Source organism: Ylistrum balloti, unplaced genomic scaffold (genome assembly GCF_031769215.1).
Source record: "Ylistrum balloti isolate Yb309-2 unplaced genomic scaffold, AGI_CSIRO_Ybal_v1 Utg369642, whole genome shotgun sequence".
NCBI lineage: Eukaryota > Metazoa > Mollusca > Bivalvia > Pectinida > Pectinidae > Ylistrum > Ylistrum balloti.
Genome location: NW_026781902.1, coordinates 243,686 through 266,465, shown reverse-complemented (window position 1 = coordinate 266,465; position 22,780 = coordinate 243,686). Strand labels below are relative to the sequence as shown.

General features: G+C 35.0%; 1 protein-coding gene across 3 annotated transcripts in view; it reads right to left on the bottom strand.

The window, feature by feature from the left end:
* The window catches only part of LOC132554822 (protein Fe65 homolog), a 139,223-nt gene that overhangs the window by 5,984 nt on the left and 110,459 nt on the right, over positions 1-22,780 (bottom strand). For all 3 annotated transcript variants that reach the window (XM_060219158.1, XM_060219150.1, XM_060219141.1), the window contains exons 6-14: positions 22,281-22,332; positions 18,509-18,630; positions 13,960-14,090; positions 11,878-12,079; positions 9,992-10,119; positions 5,542-5,786; positions 2,023-2,109; positions 1,498-1,613; positions 559-632 (exon numbers count right to left, since the gene is read on the bottom strand). In XM_060219158.1, the coding sequence (XP_060075141.1) occupies positions 559-632; positions 1,498-1,613; positions 2,023-2,109; positions 5,542-5,786; positions 9,992-10,119; positions 11,878-12,079; positions 13,960-14,090; positions 18,509-18,630; positions 22,281-22,332 (1,157 nt within the window). The remainder of the gene's footprint in view (positions 1-558; positions 633-1,497; positions 1,614-2,022; positions 2,110-5,541; positions 5,787-9,991; positions 10,120-11,877; positions 12,080-13,959; positions 14,091-18,508; positions 18,631-22,280; positions 22,333-22,780) is intronic.

Sequence of the window (22,780 nt, the reverse complement as noted above, 5' to 3'; positions counted from 1 at the left end):
TGTTAATTAATGGGTTTTTTTCAGTAAAAAGCCTAACAAACTGACAAGGAAAGGATTCTTCCTCCAGGATATATCAGAACCTGTTCTTCAGACTGGAAATATCAATAGAAAAAAAAGGTCTTATATCAAAACCAGTAGAAGATTTAGTGTGATGTGTCAATGATTACACTGTCACTTTCATCAGATAAATGACCATAACATACATAATGTTATAGCACAGTCAAAGAGTTGGTTGAAACCATTTTGTACACAGCGTAAGTCAGTGCTAGTGTGCTCCACACTGAGTCATTTGTCTGATGGAGGTGACTGTGTAGTCATCAAAACATCACACTAAAATCTTCTACTAGTTGTGTCATAAAAACTTTGAATCTATTCCTGCAGGACATTTTTTTTCAATATTACTGAATGAAATTCTGAATATCAGTTATGTTTCAGTATTAACTTGGAATAGCAAAAGGTTACACATGGTGAGGATATCATGTGAAAATCTAAAGTTACAAAAAAAAAAAAAAAAAAAAACCATAAATTCTCCCGAGGGATACTTTTGAAACAACTTACTTTGGATTGGTAACAGAAATCCCCATGAATGACAGATACCTCACACGACACTCATCAATTTTGTTCTCAGGTTTCTGAAATGGTAAGAAAAAACAATGAATTTTGAATATATATATAAAGTATTGGTTTTCCTGGCACCAGTACACGATTTTACTCTGACACTGTGTGTCTGACATCCTGTTTTTGATGGATGAATTCCAGTGCTGATGTGAAGTATAATATCCTGTTGAGGACAACTGTTAAAAAACATCTAAACTCTGTACACTTTCATTTGATTAGTAAGATAAATCTTTTTTGACAAGATCTGTGATGAAGTCTGAAAAATGACCTTTGAAGGTCATTCCTTTCGGTAGACAATTGTTCTTTATACCTAGACAATCTTCTTCGTTTTGTGTTACATCTGTACTTATTTTCTATTTCCTTAAACTTTCTTATGGTCAGGAATGTCAAATATCTACCATACATAGCCTTATATAAACAAAATAGGGTAGGTAATTTCTGCCCTCAAAATAAAATTTCAATGATCCTTCTCTGGTCAAAATAGCTAATATATAAACCCAGAAACATTTATTTATAAGACAATTTCCTGCCTATTTCATGTAGTGGTTTTTTTGACATTTAAAAAGTCAACAGATCGTAATCAGGACCATATTCACTCGTATCAATAACAGAAAAAAGATTCAACTCAACTTCCATGCTGAAATACAGTAGAGTCACATGTGTACAGTTTCTTCACGATTAAATTGTAGCAAAATCCATATCGCCAAATATCCTTTCCTACCTTACATCTGGCAATTTCATTTTAACATCGCAAAACATTTCTGTATCTCAGCTCTTCAGTTTTCCTGAATACTGTATTAGAAAGGTAAATTATACTATATCAAGCATCACTGTGACAGTTTGGACATAATAATCACAAAATGGACCAATCAGACATACCCCATGTTCGGAGATTGTGATGGTAGAGGGAGCAATGTTCACGTTGACAAACAGCCATTTTTCTGGTGGAACTCTCATGAGAGCTGCATCAATAGCCCCATTGATCACCTCTGTACCTGTAAACATACAGTAATCTATGTTAGATGGGAGAAAAGAAAGGTTTGTGAGGTGGGATGAGGTCAGGGAAGGAACAGCTTGTGGGGTGGGGTAAGGTTATTGAGGGAATGGTTTGTGGGGTGGGTGAGGTTTCAGAGGGAATGATTTATGAGGTCGGGTGAGGTTAGGGAGGGACTGGTTTGTAGGTTGGGATGAGGTTAGGGAGGGACTGGTTTGTAAGTTGGGGTGAGGTTAGGGAAGGAATGGGTATAGGGAAGAAATGGTTCCTGGGGTGGATTGAGGTTAGGGAACGAACGGTAGGTTAGGCAGGGACAGGGAAAGGTTGGTGAAGTTACAGGGAGAGACAAGGGAGGATTGGGTTTAATAAAGGAGAGGTAAGAAAGGTTTGGAAATAAAATAATATTTTACCTGTAGGTCTAGTGACACACTCAAGGCCGATATAATGACAACGAATGATCTTCTTAGGCTCTTCCATTGGGGTGGGAAAAGAGGCATCTGGAAATAATACAGGCATTGGTATTAATCTCCAAAAAATCTTACACAGAACACCTCTACTGTATAATATCCTCTCACAGTAACAATAGGCTTCCAACCCTGTCACAAAAATAACATGTATTTCCATCTGAACTAGTGGAAATGAAAGTTTAATTCTTTCTACACACCGAAAGCTGTTTTACTTTCAAAAGAATTGTTTTTCAATAAATCCACCGTTTATCGAATGCAACAGACAGCTAGAAAGCCAACATTGGGAATATATTTCTAACCTTTTGTCCCTTTGAAATGCATATATATTCAATAATTGAAAGGTCTGGTCCATTCTATAAATAAAGGAGCATCAGGTTAATACCCCTGGGACGTGATAAAATTGTATTTGTAGACAATAAAAGTCAAACACTATGAAACATCTGAGATATTACATTAGAATTAATATCAGAATAACGGTGATTACATCACATGATATACCACTATGTTGTAGACACTTGTGTACTAATTTCAGTACCAGCTCTCCCTGCAAATCAATAATCCATTTATAACAAAAACATCAGACAATCTGTTGGAATGCAATGCATCTAGTGAGTTTTTCTTGAAGGATGTTGATGAAACAACGAGGGTACAGAAACTAGCCTGAAGTTAGTAATTCTTTATATACTTACACAACAACTTACTGGTACAGAAACTTGTCTGAAGTTAGTAATTCTTTATAAACTTCCACAACTTACTGGTACAGAAACTTGTCTGAAGTTAGTAATTCTTTATAAACTTACACAACTTACTGGTACAGAAACTTGTCTGAAGTTAGTGATTCTTTATAAACTTACACAACAACTTACTGGTACAGAAACTTGTCTGAAGTTAGTGATTCTTTATAAACTTACACAACAACTTACTGGTACAGAAACTTGCCTGAAGTTAGTGATTCTTTATAAACTTACACAACTTACTGGTACAGAAACTTGCCTGAAGTTAGTAATTCTTTATAAACTTACACAACTTACTGGTACAGAAACTTGCCTGAAGTTAGTAATTCTTTATAAACTTACACAACTTACTGGTACAGAAACTTGCCTGAAGTTAGTAATTCTTTATAAACTTACACAACTTACTGGTACAGTTACAGAAACTTACTGCCTGAAGTTAGTTAGTGATTCTTTATAAACTTACACAACAACTTACTGGTACAGAAACTAGCCTGAAGTTAGTGATTCTTTATAAACTTACACAACAACTTACTGGTACAGAAACTAGCCTGAAGTTAGTGATTCTTTATAAACTTACACAACAACTTACTGGTACAGAAACTTGTCTGAAGTTAGTGATTCTTTATAAACTTACACAACAACTTACTGGTACAGAAACTTGCCTGAAGTTAGTAATTCTTTATAAACATACACAACAACTTACTGGTACAGAAACTTGCCTGAAGTTAGTAATTCTTTATAAACTGGTACAGAAACTTGCCTGAAGTTAGTAATTCTTTATAAACTTACACAACTTACTGGTACAGAAACTTGCCTGAAGTTAGTAATTCTTTATAAACTTACACAACAACTTACTGGTACAGAAACTTGTCTGAAGTTAGTAATTCTTTATAAACTTACACAACTTACTGGTACAGAAACTTGCCTGAAGTTAGTGATTCTTTATAAACTTACACAACAACTTACTGGTACAGAAACTTGTCTGAAGTTAGTAATTCTTTATAAACTTACACAACAACTTACTGTTACAGAAACTAGCCTGAAGTTAGTGATTCTTTATAAACTTACACAACAACTTACTGGTACAGAAACTTGTCTGAAGTTAGTGATTCTTTATAAACTTACACAACAACTTACTGGTACAGTAACTTGTCTGAAGTTAGTGATTCTTTATAAACTTACACAACAACTTACTGGTACAGAAACTTGTCTGAAGTTAGTGATTCTTTATAAACTTACACAACTTACTGGTACAGAAACTTGCCTGAAGTTACTTTATAAACTTACACAACTTACTGGTACAGAAACTTGCCTGAAGTTAGTAATTCTTTATAAACTTACACAACAACTTACTGGTACAGAAACTTGTCTAAAGTTAGTGATTCTTTATAAACTTAAACAAGAACCTAAAGATAACTGGCCTAGAGCATTTACAGACTGAAGCAAAAAACTGTCTTCCAATCCCTGATCCGATTCACTGACAGGTTCATGAAATATCTTGTAAATAAGCTTTTTATTTTAAAAGTTGTTGAGGGTGAACTTTTACTTTTAACCTTGATTGATAATAATCACAATTTTATCAGGTGTACAGCTTAATGCAGAACCTTTTGTGACATCACTCTTTCCAGCGTCCAGTCACCTGTTTCTTTATATATAACATGCTACCTAAATCTGGTTGTGGAGTTTACATTTCACCTTGGCATTTTGGAAGGTGTTTGTTAATCACAAGATATAGCCTAGGGATAAGGATGGGAAATTTTGTAAACAAGGTAAATTGATTAAGATCAGTACATTAAAAAGGGTAGAAAAAATATGTTGGTCAGTCACTCAGCAGAGGTTTATAAACACGGATATCAGTACTATTGACTTCAACACTATTAGTACAATCATGATTATCAGTGATTGTGCAGAAAGTAAACAGTCATAATTGTGGAAATACAGAACAGAATTCTTTTTAATAATGTATTCTGGATAGAACTTGTGAAACGTATTTAAGTACGAGAAAAAAACATTGAAAAAGTTGGACAGAGATTAGTCCATGTTTCTAATTTTTGAAGTGAAAATAAGGTGTAACATTGTAAAATCGAGTGGTGTAAATGAGTGATAAGTCATTATCATATTACAATACTGTCAGACAGATGCATTAACAGGTAGAAACATCCATTTTTCGTTGGAGTGCACTATAACTGAGAGCTGAACAAAGGTAATGGAGAGGTACGAGGCCTTCAGGGTGTATCTACCCAGAATCCTCGGAACTGCACTTAAACTGGATAACAATGTAAGAATTTATATAAGTACAAAGGATGATTAATGACTCAGAACAAAAGAGGATTGGGACAGATCACCATGAACTTTGTCTCAGGTCACTTAAAAAAAACTTTTATTTCATAAATGGTTATGGGTGACCTTTAATACTTCACCTTGACCATGTGCACAAGCAAGCATTTTTTTTCCAAAATTGGTCAAGAATGACCTATGAACTTTAAGTGTAGAACCTGATGGGTTGATGCTGTGGTGTGAATATGGACCAAACCTGTCCCGAGGTTCATGACTTATCTTGTACACAACTTGGCAGCATGGATACCCACATGTACAAAAGGATGTACAACTGCACAGACAAACTGGTTACTGCAAACCCCTTCCTCATGAAATGAAAGGTATAATATAGTATTGGAACACATATTTTCAAGTTGACAGAAATACTTGCAGAGTGTGGAGACTGACTCACTATTATAAAGAGACTGGAAGGACAGTTTCTGCCCATTTGGCTCTGAAGATTTGCCAAGGTTTGGCAGGTCTGTAGGACGACTGAGGCGTTGTACAACTGCATTCTCCTGCAGACGGCGCTCCATCATTATCTTCTTGCAGATATCCCGCAGGCAGTTGGCGATTTGTCGTGCAGGTGTGTCACAACGGAACACATGACACATATGTTTCTTCGTCTGTTTTTCCCGGGCAACGTAAGCAAAGTCCCTGAAATTGTTTAAACCAGTTTTATTAGATATCAAAATGCGTACAAGCATGTACAGCTTATGATCCAATGATATTTGTAGTCATTCATTTGGTGAAAATATTATCATTTATACCCGATATATCTGATAATTAGTGGTCATAAGTGAGATGGAAATTTTCGTGAAGTAAGTATAATTTTACAAATCCTATTAATTAAAAAAAAAAAGGAAATTCGCTGAAAAACAAACTTGGTAGCATTTTATGACACAGAAGCAAAATAACAAGATTCTCTAATGTGTGAAAACCATGATTCTAATAACAAATAATAAATGAAAATAGCATTTCTAAATCAGACATGATATTCATTTTATCTCTTTGTAGCCCTTGGTGATGTGTAACATGCATAGCAGAAATGTCACATGATATATGCAATCAAATTTCCGAGCAATTTTAAGTTTTAAATACCCACATTATGTAAATTCTATTTAATTTTTGTTGAGTCAGACTTATTCCATCATAGTCAGGTAAATCACTTTGAAACAAAAATCAATATTATTCAATATCATTTTACATATGGAACACTGCACACGAAATTAACACCATTTTTCTCTCATCATTTTATATAATTCAGGAACATCTAGCTACCCTGAAGCTAAATAAGAGTCATTTTTATCAAATAACTTTTTTGTTTGCATGCATGATATTTTGAGCGTTTATGGAATTACATTTTCATAGGCGAATAAATAAATAAAGTATGAAATAATCATGCCTGGATGATTACAGAATAGCCAGTAGCTAGGATCAATAATGTCCTCATGATGAGTCCTAAAACCTAAAGTTTTACATGACTGTGATGAAACATGTATCAGGGGACAACCTCAAACCAAATTCTGGTCTCTCTTGATGATGAAATTTCAAACCAATTACAAAAAATGCCTTAAAACATCTCTATCACAGAGAGAACTAAATTGTATTTGATACTGATAACTTGCAGCTAAATGAAAAAATGATAAAATATATTACCACCTTGGTACAGAATGACCTCTAAACTGGAGCCTTTGTAATATGTATACCTGTGTATACTACATACTCAAAATCTACTAGTTCCAATGTATATGTTTCTAAGTATCCCTGTATAATCTGGACACCTGTGTAAACCATACCCTCTACAAGGTCCCAATGTATGCATTTCTATATATCACTGTAACTGAAAGAATGTGCTAGACCTGTTGTTAAACTCAAGTTCATCTTTATCTTAGTCTTTGAGTCTTCTTATTTCAATGAAGGAATCTTTTTCAACAAGAGATCTCAGAGGGATCTTGGCGCCCACCATTGTTTGATCTTTATTTGCTCTTTGAAAGTTGGATCTTTTCCCACATTACTCTTCTCTTCTGTGTGTTTAGTACTTCTTAAGAAATAGGGATAAAAATCTTTACTAGGCAAGATGGCTTTCTGTCAGCTTTTGTTTTTTTTTTCACTCCCAAACTCAAACAGTCACAACTAGGGACAAAGAAGGACCTATACATGAAATTTCAAAAAGATCTACACAGTATTTCTCAAGAAATAGCTATTACAAAGTTTTGAAGCCAAAATCCAAGATGGCCATCTGAAGGCAATTTCCTTTTTCTGATCAGGACCAAAATCAAACAGGCACAACTAGGGATCAAGGGAAACATACACATGAAATTGGAGAATGATCTATATTGTTGTTTTCAAGAAATAGAGATAAATTTCAAAGTCAAATTCAAGATGGCTGCTTGTCAACCATTTTTGTTTTTCTAATCAGTACCAAGATCAAATAGGCATAGGCACAACTGGGGATCAAGGGAAACATACACATGAAATTGGAGAATGATCTATATTGTTGTTTTCAAGAAATAGAGATAAATTTCAAAGTCAAATTCAAGATGGCTGCTTGTCAACCATTTTGTTTTTCTAATCAGTACCAAGATCAAATAGGCATAGGCACAACTAGGGATCAAGGGAAACATACACATGAAATTGGAGAATGATCTATATTGTTGTTTTCAAGAAATAGAGATAAATTTCAAAGTCAAATTCAAGATGGCTGCTTGTCAACCATTTTGTTTTTCTAATCAGTACCAAGATCAAATAGGCATAGGCACAACTAGGGATCAAGGGAAACATACACATGAAATTGGAGAATGATCTATATTGTTGTTTTCAAGAAATAGAGATAAATTTCAATGTCAAAATTCAAGATGGCTGCTTGACAACCATTTTATATTTCTTATCAGTACCAAGATCAAATAGGAATAGGCACAACTAGGGATCAAGGAAAACATACGCATGAAATTGGAGAAAGATCTATGCAGTAATTCTCAAAAATTAGCAATAACAAACTTTCAAACTCAAAATCCAAGATGGCCACCTGTCGGCCATTTTTTTTTCTGTTCCTACCAAAAATCAAATGGGCACAACAAGGGACCATGGGGAACCTATATATGAAATTTAAGAAAGATTCATCAAGTACTTCTCAAAATATAGCAAATAACAAACTTGCAAAGTCAAAATACAAGATGGCCTTCTGTCAGCCATTTTGTTTTTTGATCAGTCCAAAAACTTATTGGACACATCTAGGGACAAAGGGAAACCTACATAGGAAATTTGAGAGAAATTCATCTTGTACTTTTCAAGAAATAGCGATAACAAACTTCATTGAAAAAATCCAAGATGGCCGTCTGTCAGCCATTGTCAGTCCCAAAATCAAATGGGCAAAACTAGGGACAAACCTACATATGAAATTTGAGAAAGATCTATCTAGTACTTATAGAGAAATTTGTTTATGGACTACATAAGGCAATTTGAATAGCCTCCCATCTGATGATGGTGGTCTAAAAAAATGATAAGTAAAATCTAAAAGAAATGTAACAACATCGAAATAATATTTGGTGTGAAAATTAGAATTCTCAAAAATTGATTTGAAAAAATAATAAAATAATCAAAAGTAAAATTGCACTAAAATTGAGCACATTTATTAGATTATATGACAAGGTCTTTCAGACAAAACTCCAAAACAAGGGAACAAAGAGAAATGTGTCGTAAGTGATACGTTCAAGCCAACCATTTAAAATTGAATTTCTTCAAAACGAGTTCTTAATAAATTTAATTTGCATCTGGAAATGTGTTCCCAATATGGCTGATTGAGCTCCAATGCTGGTTGTATTCATGGTTGGTAATCTGATAAGAGATATGAGAAACTGTTTCTGGGGAGAATGTGCAGTACAACACTTAAAACTGTTCACACACAACACTAAAACGATCAATTCTGACACACAATGACGACACACAGATAAAAAGGTGGCCATGCTTTCTGATCTATTTACCTTTCTCTGTCAATGGAAGGCACAAATTTAAAGACAAGGACAGACATTACCATCCAGTAAACAGTATAATGTCACCAGCAACAGTATGGCTGGCACCAGGGGGGACAAATCTTGTTATTTACACATCACAATCAAATTACAGTGATTAATCCCTCAAAACCTGCACAGAGGTGCCAGTTTTCTATACTTTCTAGACGCCAAATTTTTGTGTTGTTTGTTTCAATTTCTACCTAATACACCTCTGGCTTGGAGGTATTTTCGGTGAAATTTGTTTGCACCTGTATTTGTTCTGATTAATCTAAGAAAAACAGTTTTGTAATAATTCATAATTTTTTCTTTGTATGAATCATCTTTTATCAACAGATTTAGTATTGGCAAATGAACTGATAGGTGTAATAAGGGAAAACATACTGCCAAAATGGAATGTTATTCTCAATGAACACATACAAGTAAACCAAAATTATTGAAGTTAAAAACAAATTTAAAAATTGTTCATTCATTTATAGTAAACATTAAGCTATGTCTGTAAAATCATAGATTTTTAGGGTGCTCAAATTTTGCAGTATTCAAAGATTATAAATTTTTGTTGGCACTTAATTTTGTGGTTAAATCTTGCCGATCAAATCTGCCAGTAATACAATCCATGTCAACTTTTGTTTATTTATATATTTCATCAACACATCAATACCTGGAATTAGTATACCAATGAATTCAACAAAATGAAATCCTCCACAATTACAGTAACCAGTTTCCTTTCCATTACTGTGGATACTTAAGAAAACCTTACAGAAATAACACAGAATTGTGGTAAGGCTTACTTGCCATTATTATGACTGACCCCTAAAATTCCTGATGGAATGGGTTGGTTGTGATTCTTACCTGCCATTATCACGGCCAACCCCCCAGACCCTGATGGACTGGATTGGTTGTGAGTTAAGGGTGGAAAAGTCCTGGGTGTCCACCAGTCTGAGGCTGTGTCGGTCCAGATCCAGGTATAGATCCTTACCCTGTCATCAACAAAAATTGGTAAGTTTTAATCTTTGTAAAAATTCTATTGTTCTAACTGTAAAGAGTCAGAAGTAAAATCTGTTAGATCAAGTTAATTCCAATTAAATCTTTTTGGGTTATTTTCATTCATTCCTGTTTTTCTTTAAAGTCTTATAACCAGCATAATGTGGAAAATAATCAAATAGTGTTACAAAAAACAATGAATTTCAATGACAAAAAACATGTTCATATAATTATTGATACTGACTCTCAAGCAGGCTGATCAACTTCTGTACGTTACAGGCCGATCAACTTCTGTACGTTACAGGCCGATCAACTTCTGTACGTCACAGGCCGATCAACTTCTGTATGTCACAGGCCGATCAACTTCTGTACGTCACAGGCCGATCAACTTCTGTACGTCACAGGCCGATCAACTTCTGTATGTCACAGGCCGATCAACTTCTGTACGTCACAGGCCGATCAACTTCTGTATGTCACAGGCCGATCAACTTCTGTACGTCACAGGCCGATCAACTTCTGTAGGTTACAGGCTGATCAACTTCTGTATGTCACAGGCTGATCAACTTCTGTATGTCACAGGCCGATCAACTTCTGTATGTTACAGGCCGATGAACTTCTGTACGTCACAGGCCGATCAACCTCTGTACGTCACAGGCCGATCAACTTCTGTACGTCACAGGCCGATCAACTTCTGTACGTCACAGGCCGATCAACTTCTGTACGTCACAGGCCGATCAACTTCTGTATGTCACAGGCCGATCAACTTCTGTATGTCACAGGCTGATCAACTTCTGTATGTCACAGGCTGATCAACTTCTGTATGTCACAGGCCGATCAACTTCTGTATGTCACAGGCAAATCAACTTCTGTATGTCACAGGCAAATCAACTTCTGTATGTCACAGGCCAATCAACCTCTGTATGTCACAGGCTGATCAACTTCTGTAGGTTACAGGCAAATCAACTTCTGTATGTCACAGGCCAATCAACTTCTGTATGTCACAGGCCGATCAACTTCTGTATGTCACAGGCAAATCAACTTCTGTATGTCACAGGCAAATCAACTTCTGTATGTCACAGGCTGATCAACTTCTGTATGTTACAGGCCGATCAACCTCTGTATGTCACAGGCTGATCAACTTCTGTATGTTACAGACCGATCAACCTCCGTATGTCACAGGCCGATCAACCTCTGTATGTCACAGGCCGATCAACTTCTGTATGTTATATACCTGGTATTCACAAGTTTTGTCACACAGATCTATCTCTCCATATTCAGACCTAGCAGACCGATCATCCCCGCCATATTCAGACCTAGCAGACAGATCTATCTCTCCATATTTAGACCTAGTAGACAGATCATCCCCACCATATTCAGACCTAGTAGACAGATCTATCTCTCCATATTTAGACCTAGCAGACAGATCATCCCCCCCCCATATTCAGACCTAGCAGACAGATCATCCCCTCCATATTTAGACCTAGCAGACAGATCTATCTCTCCATATTCAGACCTAGTAGACAGATCATCCCCTCCATATTCAGACCTAGCAGACAGATCTATCTCTCCATATTTAGACCTAGTAGACAGATCATCCCCTCCATATTCAGACCTAGTAGACAGATCATCCCCTCCATATTCAGACCTAGCATACACATCTATATCTCCATATTCTGACCTGGTAGACGGATCAACCCCTCTATATTCCAACCCATGAGACATTCAGAGAGACCAAAACAACCCAAGTGGCTTACATCTCCCCAGCGACCAACAACATCGTTGATGTCGTTACGTCCAAGTGACAGATCCACAATGCACTTGTTGACTGCCCTGCTGCTCCTCTCTGGGGTCAAATCCTCCTCCGCTATACGGACCCATCCGAGGGAACGCACAGCGAACCGCATCGGCTTTTCTGCAGGTGGTTCAGGAGACTGAACTTGGAGATTCCCAGAAGACCTACAAATCAATTTTCACAAAAGTTACACAAGTTTTCTTGGTCAGACAAACAATGCAGTGTATACTGTTTTCATGTTTTCTGGTCATCTTGAATCATAAATGATGACTGAAAATCAACAATCAGGATGGCAATTAATGAAATTTCATGTTATGATGAAGTTTTCCTCTTGATTATTACTAAAGAAACAAAGACAATAAATATATATATGTAAAAATAATTTACTTGCTATGTATTTTAAAGGTCACACTGCCATGAAAGGCTTTGTGTTTAAGCAGACAGGTATGATGCATGGTCAATTGGATTCTATATACTTTCTTATAAGAAGTTATTGACCGCCCCTTAGTCTAGTCTCATAACAAATTGAAAGGCTATTCAACTCCTATATTGGTATAAAAGACAGAAACATAACGGAGATTACAATTGCTTGCATCATTGAGGTGATTCAGCGATTCCTGTACAGCTAACAACATTCCTGCATTGATTTTATATATATTGTCTATTGGCTAATCCATATATCTCAAAGTAAGAATAAATAAACACAATGTAAGGTCTTCGTCCTGAAACAGAACAGTAAAACAATCCACGAGATATATGGAACAATAGCCCTAGGCTCCGGTCTAGTGCCAATAGGGTGTTACAGAATAGGGGGCCTATAGGACTTAAGACGTTTTCATTCAGACCCTAACCTTTTACAAAAGATTACAAAATGTTTCTCTTGTTTAGATAACGAGTGGAAATATAAAAAATATAATAATTATCTTTGTTTGCTGTTGCATTAAATTCTCTTTTTTTCGCCAATTGATTGAATTTTCAATCATCATTGGCATCACGTTTTCTTTTTGCCATTTCAAAACTTTGATTAGTGAGTAATCATATCATTGGAAGAAATCTGTCTTTCTGTTTTACCCCGCGCCAAGTGTATTGTGGAGCAGAACAATATAAAAGTATGCCCATCCCTCATCAAAGAGAAATACATCACTATATCATAATCAATGGAAATGAAAATCAGTGTCGCCAATCGCTTATATCTGGTCATGACCTTAAAATTCAAGGGTGACAGGGTGTTTTAACCGGTCTTCTGGTAAAAAAATCTTAAAATCAATTCTACTGCACAGTTATCACTTCTGTGTTTATTCAGACGATGTTTTCTATAATGTCTGAACAATATTCTGACTATATTGGATCCAAAAATTGAATTAGAAATTTTTATAAATGCTGATCAAAATATGAGAACTGTCAGTCAATTCTTGCATTTTTTCATGATTTTAAGCAGGTCATGATGTTGCCATTATCAGACTGATGTGACGAAGTCAGGTGAGTTGATGACACTGAATAAAAATGATCTAATCATATTGCCATCAAGAAAGCAAAATCACGTCATTTAAAGTCTATCAAATCTGAACAAAGTAAAATGAATTACAATCTAATAATCAAATCAAAAAGCTAAAAAACAAAGGACAATAACTCTTCCTAAACTTGTTGAATCGAAATGCCATGGGGAACTGTGGTGTTATATGTTTTGATGATTCAGAAAGATTGGTTGAAAACGGAGACAAGCAATCTCTGAACAAGATCACAGTTAAAAAGTCTGGAATAAGTAGGTTTAAAACAGAGAGAATCAATACCTCTGACAAGATTAAGGTTATGAAACAAAGGCGGACAGGAGACTCCATCAACCAGAGTTGAATGAAATTGCCATTCAGGAAAAAAAAAATACATATCATCATGATTAAGTCAATCAAATTACAGAAAAAATGTTAGTTTATGAAAAATGGATGAAAGAAATGAAATCTGAATATTTAAATTCTAAGAGAAGGAATGAAACAAGCTTTTGAAATAGTACATGGTAATAATTACGATGGTAGCTAACCATACTTACAGGGACTGGAGAGACTTGGCAGCATACTGTAGAGCATGACCCTCAAACGTCTTGAGGTGTTCCTCTGTGTTGGAGTTAATACTGGAGGGTGTAGACACCACAGAACTTGTACTTGTCCCCGACAGCGTGCTCTGTGAAACAGTCACAATGGATACAATAAAACGAAACACCTTGAACAAGCAAAAAGAAAACAAAATTTTCAAAGTTCTTGACAGAAAGTTCAATCTCAGAAAGTTTTCCAAAATGGTTGAAGAGATTCAACTCTATGCAAAAAGATCTCTGAAGAAATTAAATATGGCTTAAATAAAAACAAACAAAACAATTCAAACATCAGTATCTTCCAGCAAAATATTCATAGTTAAAAATATTGTCAAAAATCCAAGTTGACAGAAAACAACTGATTTGAAGTAACAGTAACATTTATGATGACTGAGTACAAGACAGTTTTTAATATTTCTGCACTGCAAATTGCCCCCCTTGGATCAACTTTCATTGAAACATAAACAATTTGCCTTGAAATAATAACAAGTTTATGAGACAACCTCTCTTTTTATATCATTAAAATCACTTTTGAAAAAATTCACTTTGGTATATTGTAGAAGTCTAAATGAAATGAAATTGAAATAGTATCTCTTCATGCTAATTGTTTCATTAAAAAAAAAAAAAAAAACGGTCATCTGACATAAAATTCAAATTTTGAACTTGAGAAGAAGTCGAAAATGTGTTTTCAAGATGGCGGCCATGTTGGATTTCGGACCAACCCGAAATTAACAAACTTTGGTCAGGATCATGTCACGATCATTTCATGTAAGTTTTAGCTCAATGAGACATGTAGAACTTGAGAAGAAGCTGAAAATGACGCCGCCGGACAAAAGGCGATCGCAATAGGTCATCAGACCCTTCGGTCAGATGACCTAAAAGTGAGTCTTAAAAATAAAGTAATCTACCTGTATTTGTAGACACGGAAAACGGAAACAATCTAGAGTACATACTACATAACCCATATTTGGTTCTATTTTTACCATTACTATCCTACTAATCAAGCAGGAAATGTCAACTAAACCCAGTATTATCTTTGAAATTACAAACTGACATTCTGTAACAAAGATCCCGTATAGAAGATGCGGTGATCTTATTATAATCATCATGGGTACACAGGCTCTATCTACTGAGATCCAGGGTATATATCATCCCCAGAGGTTGTACAAATGGCAACCACAGATTAAATCTCAGCTACTGACACACTTACAAGGATAAATTTTCTCAGACAACCATATCACCAAAGACGTTGTAAGCCAAAGCTTGGAAATTACACCATCAATAATTAATTATGAATTTTTGTTATTGAATCTAGACAACCTCAGGTTAAATCTGTGATATAACATCTGAAAGGTCAATGTTGTAGTTAGGTGATGTTGCTCTGCTGGTTTTTACTAATATTAACAGACACGAGATGTTCAAAGACAATTCAAAGAAGACAAAAAATTGTATAAGATACACTCTGTCATAGTGCCAATGATGGTAACTTGAAGTCATTAACATTTTTTCCATACAATGACTTTGTTATATAAACCAGATGGTAGTTTCAATGTCTCATCTTGGGGTCATCAGCAATCTTATGCGAATCTAATGAAGATAACAGATGTAAAAATTTCTGATTCACCTAAAGATATTGAGATGATTCATGAGGTGAACACCTGTAATTCACTAAGTTGGTTAACATTTAGAGTTTGTGTATTTATTAAAGAGGTGTCTTAACCAATAAACCTATAGAAATGTGAACTTAAGAGGACTATTGGAAACAATTACTTATTTTAATAATAGATCTGCATTGAACTAAGAAAATATGAACTTGCGACACTTGGAAACAAATACTTTTTTCTCGTAATAAATCTGCACTGAACAAAGAAAAATCTGAACTTACAAAGTAGAAAAGAAGGGTCTCGAAAAATCTTAACTTGCAGATTACTTTAACAACACATGCAGAGTAATGAAGAGCCTGAACTAACAGGATTATATCAAAGTGTGCCACACTGTACTCTAACTGGATATTATGCAAATGATATGTAAATGAGATTCAAAATATGGTAATTGTGACAGAACACTTGGGTCTTCTGATCCCTTGATTAAAAGCTGTGTAATGATGTTAAAAGTATGATCTGACCAAGTCTATGGGGTATAAATGAGTTTTAGGAATGTCGAAAAATACAAGATACAGTAGGTATTGGAGTGACAAGAGCCAGGATAGTGTTGAACCAACATCACTTGTAGGAATATCTGGGATAAATTACAAAAATTATAAAACATGTTTCTTAATTAGCATAAATCCTAAAATCTGTCATTTACATCATCCATTAGAAACACTCTATAAACACATCATACATGGAAATGTCTGATGAAAAACAACAAAACTTTCCCAAAAATGAAAACGTGATTTATAACTGATTCACTGAAACAGGAGAAGTTTCTAAGTTTGCTGGTGTTTTCTGCAGATGCCACCATACTAAAATGCTATGAACTGCTGGCTTTCATATCAGAATGAAAGACCTGTAATTTGCCACCCCATTCGCGAAATGCCTAAACAGTAGCCCTGTTGATGATGCTCTGAATCAGTCCTATTTTCATAAAACTTGTACTTTAACGCCAAAAACCTTTATCTTGGAGGGTCTTAGATGACAGCTTCTGTGTTTGGAGTTGCAATTTTTAGAAGCTGTAATTACCACGGAAGACATCAATGAAACAAGTGTTTGCCAGTTTAGAGAAAAGGTCTGTGAGATCACAACAAATATAACACTTGCGGATTTTCCGAAGTGAGTACCGATCACCTGAATGTGTAATGAGACTATGACTACAAGTGGTTATAGAGTAATAAACTTTGATATATTTTAAAGTACACTTTTTGCACTACCACTTACAGGTAATACCTCCAGTGAAATAGTTACCTCTGTATTGATACTGTAAGTCAGAACAATGTTACAAAGGACCCTCACCTGTGCTTAACTTTTCAACATAATGGACAAGTAAACCATATTGTGACCTTTACCTTTGATCTTTTAATCATACCTTCAGTATGATATGATCATATACTCTCTCTACATGAAAATGAAGTATGAGATCCGTTACTCCTAAGAAACTATAAATATAGTAATCAACCTAAAGGATGACATGATTTCAATACGCTAACATCAATATTATTTATAAACCTCGATCAAATGTACACCAGATAATTGACTGTCATCAGATTTCAGGGATACGTGGTACCATAAAACCAGCTATCAGAATCCCCTGTCAAGACTTCAACTCTCATTGTTTCATCATAGCAAATAGCCAATTAACTTCTGTACCTGCTTGGTAATTGGAAACTTCAAAATTTCACTTGTTACCTAATTACTCAAATATAAAATTAGCTCTTGGAAAATCAAAAGAAACAACACAAAGAGACCATTAAGATGGTAATTCATCATTCGTAAAACTATCCCTGCTTGCTACATCCTCGCCTTGTCAATGTCTCCCCCATTAAATGTCTCCTTTTACGCATGATCTAGGGCACAAATCGGCACTTTTATCAATTCCACTGTAATGGATTAGAAAATGCCCTTTTTCTAGAATAGAATTGAGATAAAAAAAGTGCTTAACACTCTCTAGTTCTTTTTCAACAAAGTTAAATCATGGATCGTTTTAATATGTGCATGACAACAGCACTTGGACCATCAATAACTAGATAAAAGTATCTTTAAAGCAAATCCTGGAAATGATATCCCAAAGGATTTCATTAATTTCATAATATATTACTGGCAAAAACATTGTTCTGAGGAAGTCATCGGTCAGCTATTATAAGGGTGTTTTGTTACTTATAAGTGCACATCAATCCTTAGGATAGAATAAATGCACTTAAGTCCTGTGTATAGACAATTGCATCATTCTAGACCTGTTGCAGACCATCGCACTGATGTAGACTGCCTCACTGTTCTTAAAACCATCACACCATTCTAGAATATCACACTGTTTCACACATAGTAGATCTTTGCTTTGTTTTAGACCATCATACTGTTGTACACAGTCACGCCTTTATAGACTGACACATCAACATCCTTAGCGTATTATCAATGCACTGACATTCAACGATGAAGTTAAGCATTGAATTCAGTTCAATTTTAGTTGACATTCCTGGGCATCATGAATGCCAACTAGATAAAGGCAAGTTTAAATTAACACAAAGCGGTTCAGCATTTACCCTTTTGCAGTTGGCATTCATAGAGTTTCTGAATGCCAACTGTGTTCAGTTTCAAGTTAATATATATCAAAACTAATTCACAGTTTATGTAGATGATCGTTTACAATGTCTCAATGTTAGTACAATCTTTACAAAATTCTACATATATTTCTTAATCTGAAATGTATTGCAAATTATAATTCAACAATGAGCTAAAAATAGAATCGACAGTGCATTAAATACTGACCAAGCCAGGCTTACTTATCTCTTGATTTCACAAAGAATTTCAAATAGAACAATCGAGAAATACTTCAAAACATGAGGTGGAATACATACACTGTCACTGTTGACAGATATCGATCTCAAGGTCGTTGGTTTGGTCTCCGGTGGGGCAGGAGACGGTGGCTCCCTCTGGATGGTTCCACTCTTGACGTGCCAATAGTATGGTCCGTCTTCATCTGTCAATCACAACACAAGTGAAATGTAACATCTGAGCCACTAAAAGCTAATTGCATTTCAATGTCCCCAGAATGCCCGAGGACTGTTGGGGAGCTAGCATCAGTGGCCTACTCCATGTACTGTCTGCTTAGAGAAGGAATTCATCAATGAAATCATTTTCTCCCATTTCCATCCCATTATCGCGTTTCCAGTACAGTAACTTCTTTTGAAAATTAGTAAAAAAAAAAAGCCACTGTTAAGCCAATTCACCAAACATCTTTCTATAACCAAGAGTTGAGGATAAAACTTTGTGGGAAAAAAAATCATTGAACAATTTCGTTGAAAGTCAGAACTACAAACCTGTTCCAATAATGGTTTCATTCCTATATATGGCTTTTGGTCTAATAAAAATTCCAAGTGCCAAAGCTAGTGTAAAGGATATTCTGTTTTACAGAGGAGATAAGCAATCAATAACTTTAATATTTTATAAATCAGTAGTAAGTCGCTACAGTACGATAGCATCTCTTCACAGTACCAATGCCAACTTAGCATTTTATTTTACCTACATAACAAATGCTAGGCCTCCTTTTTATTGAGAAACACAGACTATCTGACTGTTTGTCAGGTCCCAGGATATTTTCTTTCCATTCAAACATTCTGCTAATCGACCATGTTAGATAAGTTTATCCACTATACAATGGCTAATCTGTGTCCTCTAGAGGCTCTGATTACCACCAATGGCGTCAAACCACCATACTCTAAACACTGTTCCCCATATACCTATAGAACACTTCTCAGTATGAATTACCTCTGCCATTGGGAAAATCGGAATTAAGTACTAGAGAAATGTGTGTGAATAAACTGATAATCATTTTCAAGAGAAAAAACATACTGCTGGTACTTGTCAGTGGTGATTCTCTTACTGTGAAAGACAAGGAGGATACTGTATTCCTATCCTAGTGAGATATACATTAACGTATTTGAAGTGTATGATTTTGTGAAATTTGAAATTCTTTAACTAAACCTTGCAAACTCCATATATTAGAAATATCATGAAAATAAACCTTATTCACTTGGGGGGTGTTAAGAACTTTTTAAACTAGTTATACAAACTGATTTTCTGACAGAGTGCAAGCATTATAGCATAAGTGAATTTGTGTATGCATAACCAGAAACCACAGGAAGTACTTATGCAAACTTTGAGGAAGATCCATCCAGTACTCGAAATTTAGTGTTTAAAAATGTTATCGGTCAAAATCTTTGATGGTTGGCTGTCACTGAAAGTGACATTCAAACTGTAAACAGAGCAGCATAAGGAAATATGTAACACAAGACATTGTTAAAGGATGGCCTTAGTTCATGTAACACAGACATGATATTGTTAAAGAAGGATGGTCTTAATTGAAATAGTGGAATAAATTCAATATGATACTTAATGTTACTAATAATTGACAAAAAACTGTGATAATGGTGAAATGAAAAATGAGAGTTTTATGCTGCGGCCAATTTTCGTAACTTCAAAAGATAACAGTTTTAGATAGGGCTTTTGATTTCCAATTTGTTTTGTTTTCAAGGTTACACAGGTTTGTTTGTGACCAGATTTGAAAAGATGATTCATGCTTATATTATTGCCTTAAAATTTCTCAATCTATTTTCCTGGGAAAAACTTCAGAAAAAACCCTTGTAATAGAACTATCAAATAGGAAAATAAATTGTGACATGTACTGTCCTCTATTACATATCTTACAGTATAGAGTTGGCCCAAAGGAAAATACATTGAGACAGGCACTTATGTTTACAGAGTGTTCTACCTGACTTGGTGGCTGTTTTATATCACAAAGAGAACCAGTCTTTCAGGGCTGATATGAAAGGAACTTTTCAAAGACTGCCAAACGCCTATATAAAGCAATGTATGTTGCTGTCTCCAGTCCTCAGTGTAATGCTCACTCTGGTGTTTGGAGTACATACTTAGTTTCATCCAAAATATTCAAAGTCCTTTTTTTTTCTTTATACTTTCAGATATCTAAGTTATGAATGAAGGACATTTGCAAGGCTCACGACGTAAAGTGATAACACCTAGAAAAATATTTGAAAAAAGGAAGGGGGGAAAAAAATCCTTCCAAATTTTGGCCTGCTTTTGTAAATTATGCAGGGACGTTACTTAAGGAAATTCCATTTGATCAAACTGTCTTTTGTTACAAATGCACAGAACCCATTAAAACAAGTCAATAATTCAAACTATATTACCATGCAGAAACACGCCAGTTTATTTGGAAATGGCACAGTATGTTTGCCGGTCTCAGTAAGTGATGTTCATACATGCGAAATGGTTGTAATTTCTAACTTTATTACAATGCACTACCTTCCAGACATATCGATGCCCCTCACTACATATCTGTTTTCTTAATGTCTCATACACAAAAAATAAACAACAAAGGCATAATTGAATCATTATAGATGGTACCAATTAATGTCCTGATAAAACAACATCATATCAAATTTTAAAACTATTGTTACGCTAACAAGACAAAATGTGATGCTTATAAACTATTGATATTGAAATAGATGCTAGTGTTTCTCTTATTTTCTTTCTTTCATTTTCTTTCCCTGTCATGTCAGTTTTATGAAGTATTACATAAACAATACACATTGGTAAACTGCTGTAGTGGAACTTATTAATAATGTTGATGTTCCATTGCTTCTGCTGAGCTTCAGACTCTACGCACCTCAGGTTTACCAGTCAGATGTGCTGCAGATGCAGATTAAAAGCGAAATTCTTCCTTAATAAGTATATAGGAATCGCTTATATCAACCTTACATTTTTAATGCTAAGAGTGATACAACAATTCTTTGACAAGATAATTGTCATTATACAGTATATCACTAATATCTTAAAAAGTATTGTTAACCACTTGCAAAATAGAAGTTAAAAAACAATACCAACAAACATTAAGAAACAGAAATATTCATTTAACTGGTGATATCTTTCCTAAATGTCTGAATATCAAAGCTCATTTTTTAACCCAGGATCATCTACATCACAATTATCAACATCTAAAAATAACCTTCAATATTTACATCTTTTTACACTGTATCTTTTAATTCATTATTGCATACTATACACAACCTTTATATAGAACTTAAAACACCTTTTGCAATACTTTTTAACAATGAAAAAAATTTTGAAATGAGCATTTTAACAGCATAGGAGCAAATTATAGAAGTTAGGCAACGCAACTGTCAAAAGGTTGTCAAAAGACAATTCCTTCTGGGAATCAGAAACAACAGTAAACTCCAAGTGAATGACACCTGAAGAGCCACAGAGCATCATAGCCACAGAGCATCATAGCCACAGAGCATCATAGCCCTCTTTTTGTAAAAAAACACAAGGGACTTGCAGTTCTTCAAGTCCAATGAATTCATTGCTTCTGAAATGAGCTATAAAATGTTTTATCAACTAGATGGAAACCGAGCTGAAAAATATAAAGGTCGCAGATCCCGATCTTTAATGAACTGATGTAGTACAACTGAAGTTATGTTTGTATCACATTTTTGAATGAATGAAAGAAAAGTAGATTTGCATAAATGGAGTTAAATGGCAAAAATATGACATATTATGAACTGATACTAATATTTATTAACGAGGAAACATGCAAGTTGAATGTCTCACCTTCACATTTCTCCCATCCCGCAGGCAGCACTGTTGTATCCTTGTCGTTTTCCTGTTAAGGAGAAAAACAACATGTACTTAAAATGTTATAAATGTACAACATTTACACCTACTATATAAAGGAAAGTGTATATTACATAGAACACCAGGAGAATCGTACCAGTATTATATAACCCGCTCACACAGAATGGTACCAGTATTAAATAACCCACTCACACAGTACCAAACATAACACTGATGAGATGTGCCTACTTTAAACTCTAGTGATACAGCCCAGAATTACTACTTTAATAGTTCAAATGTCAGGTATATTACAATGCAACATGTTTTTAAATTCAGATGTTACATTTCGCCCAGTAGAGACAAGGTCACAATAGAAAAATTAGTGAATTCATTTGTATCTCTGTAAATCCTACTGAACTGTCTCAGTCGGACTGTCCTTGTTAATATTTCTTTTCTTTTGAGATCTATAAGGCAAGCAAACTGTCTATAAAGGCCAC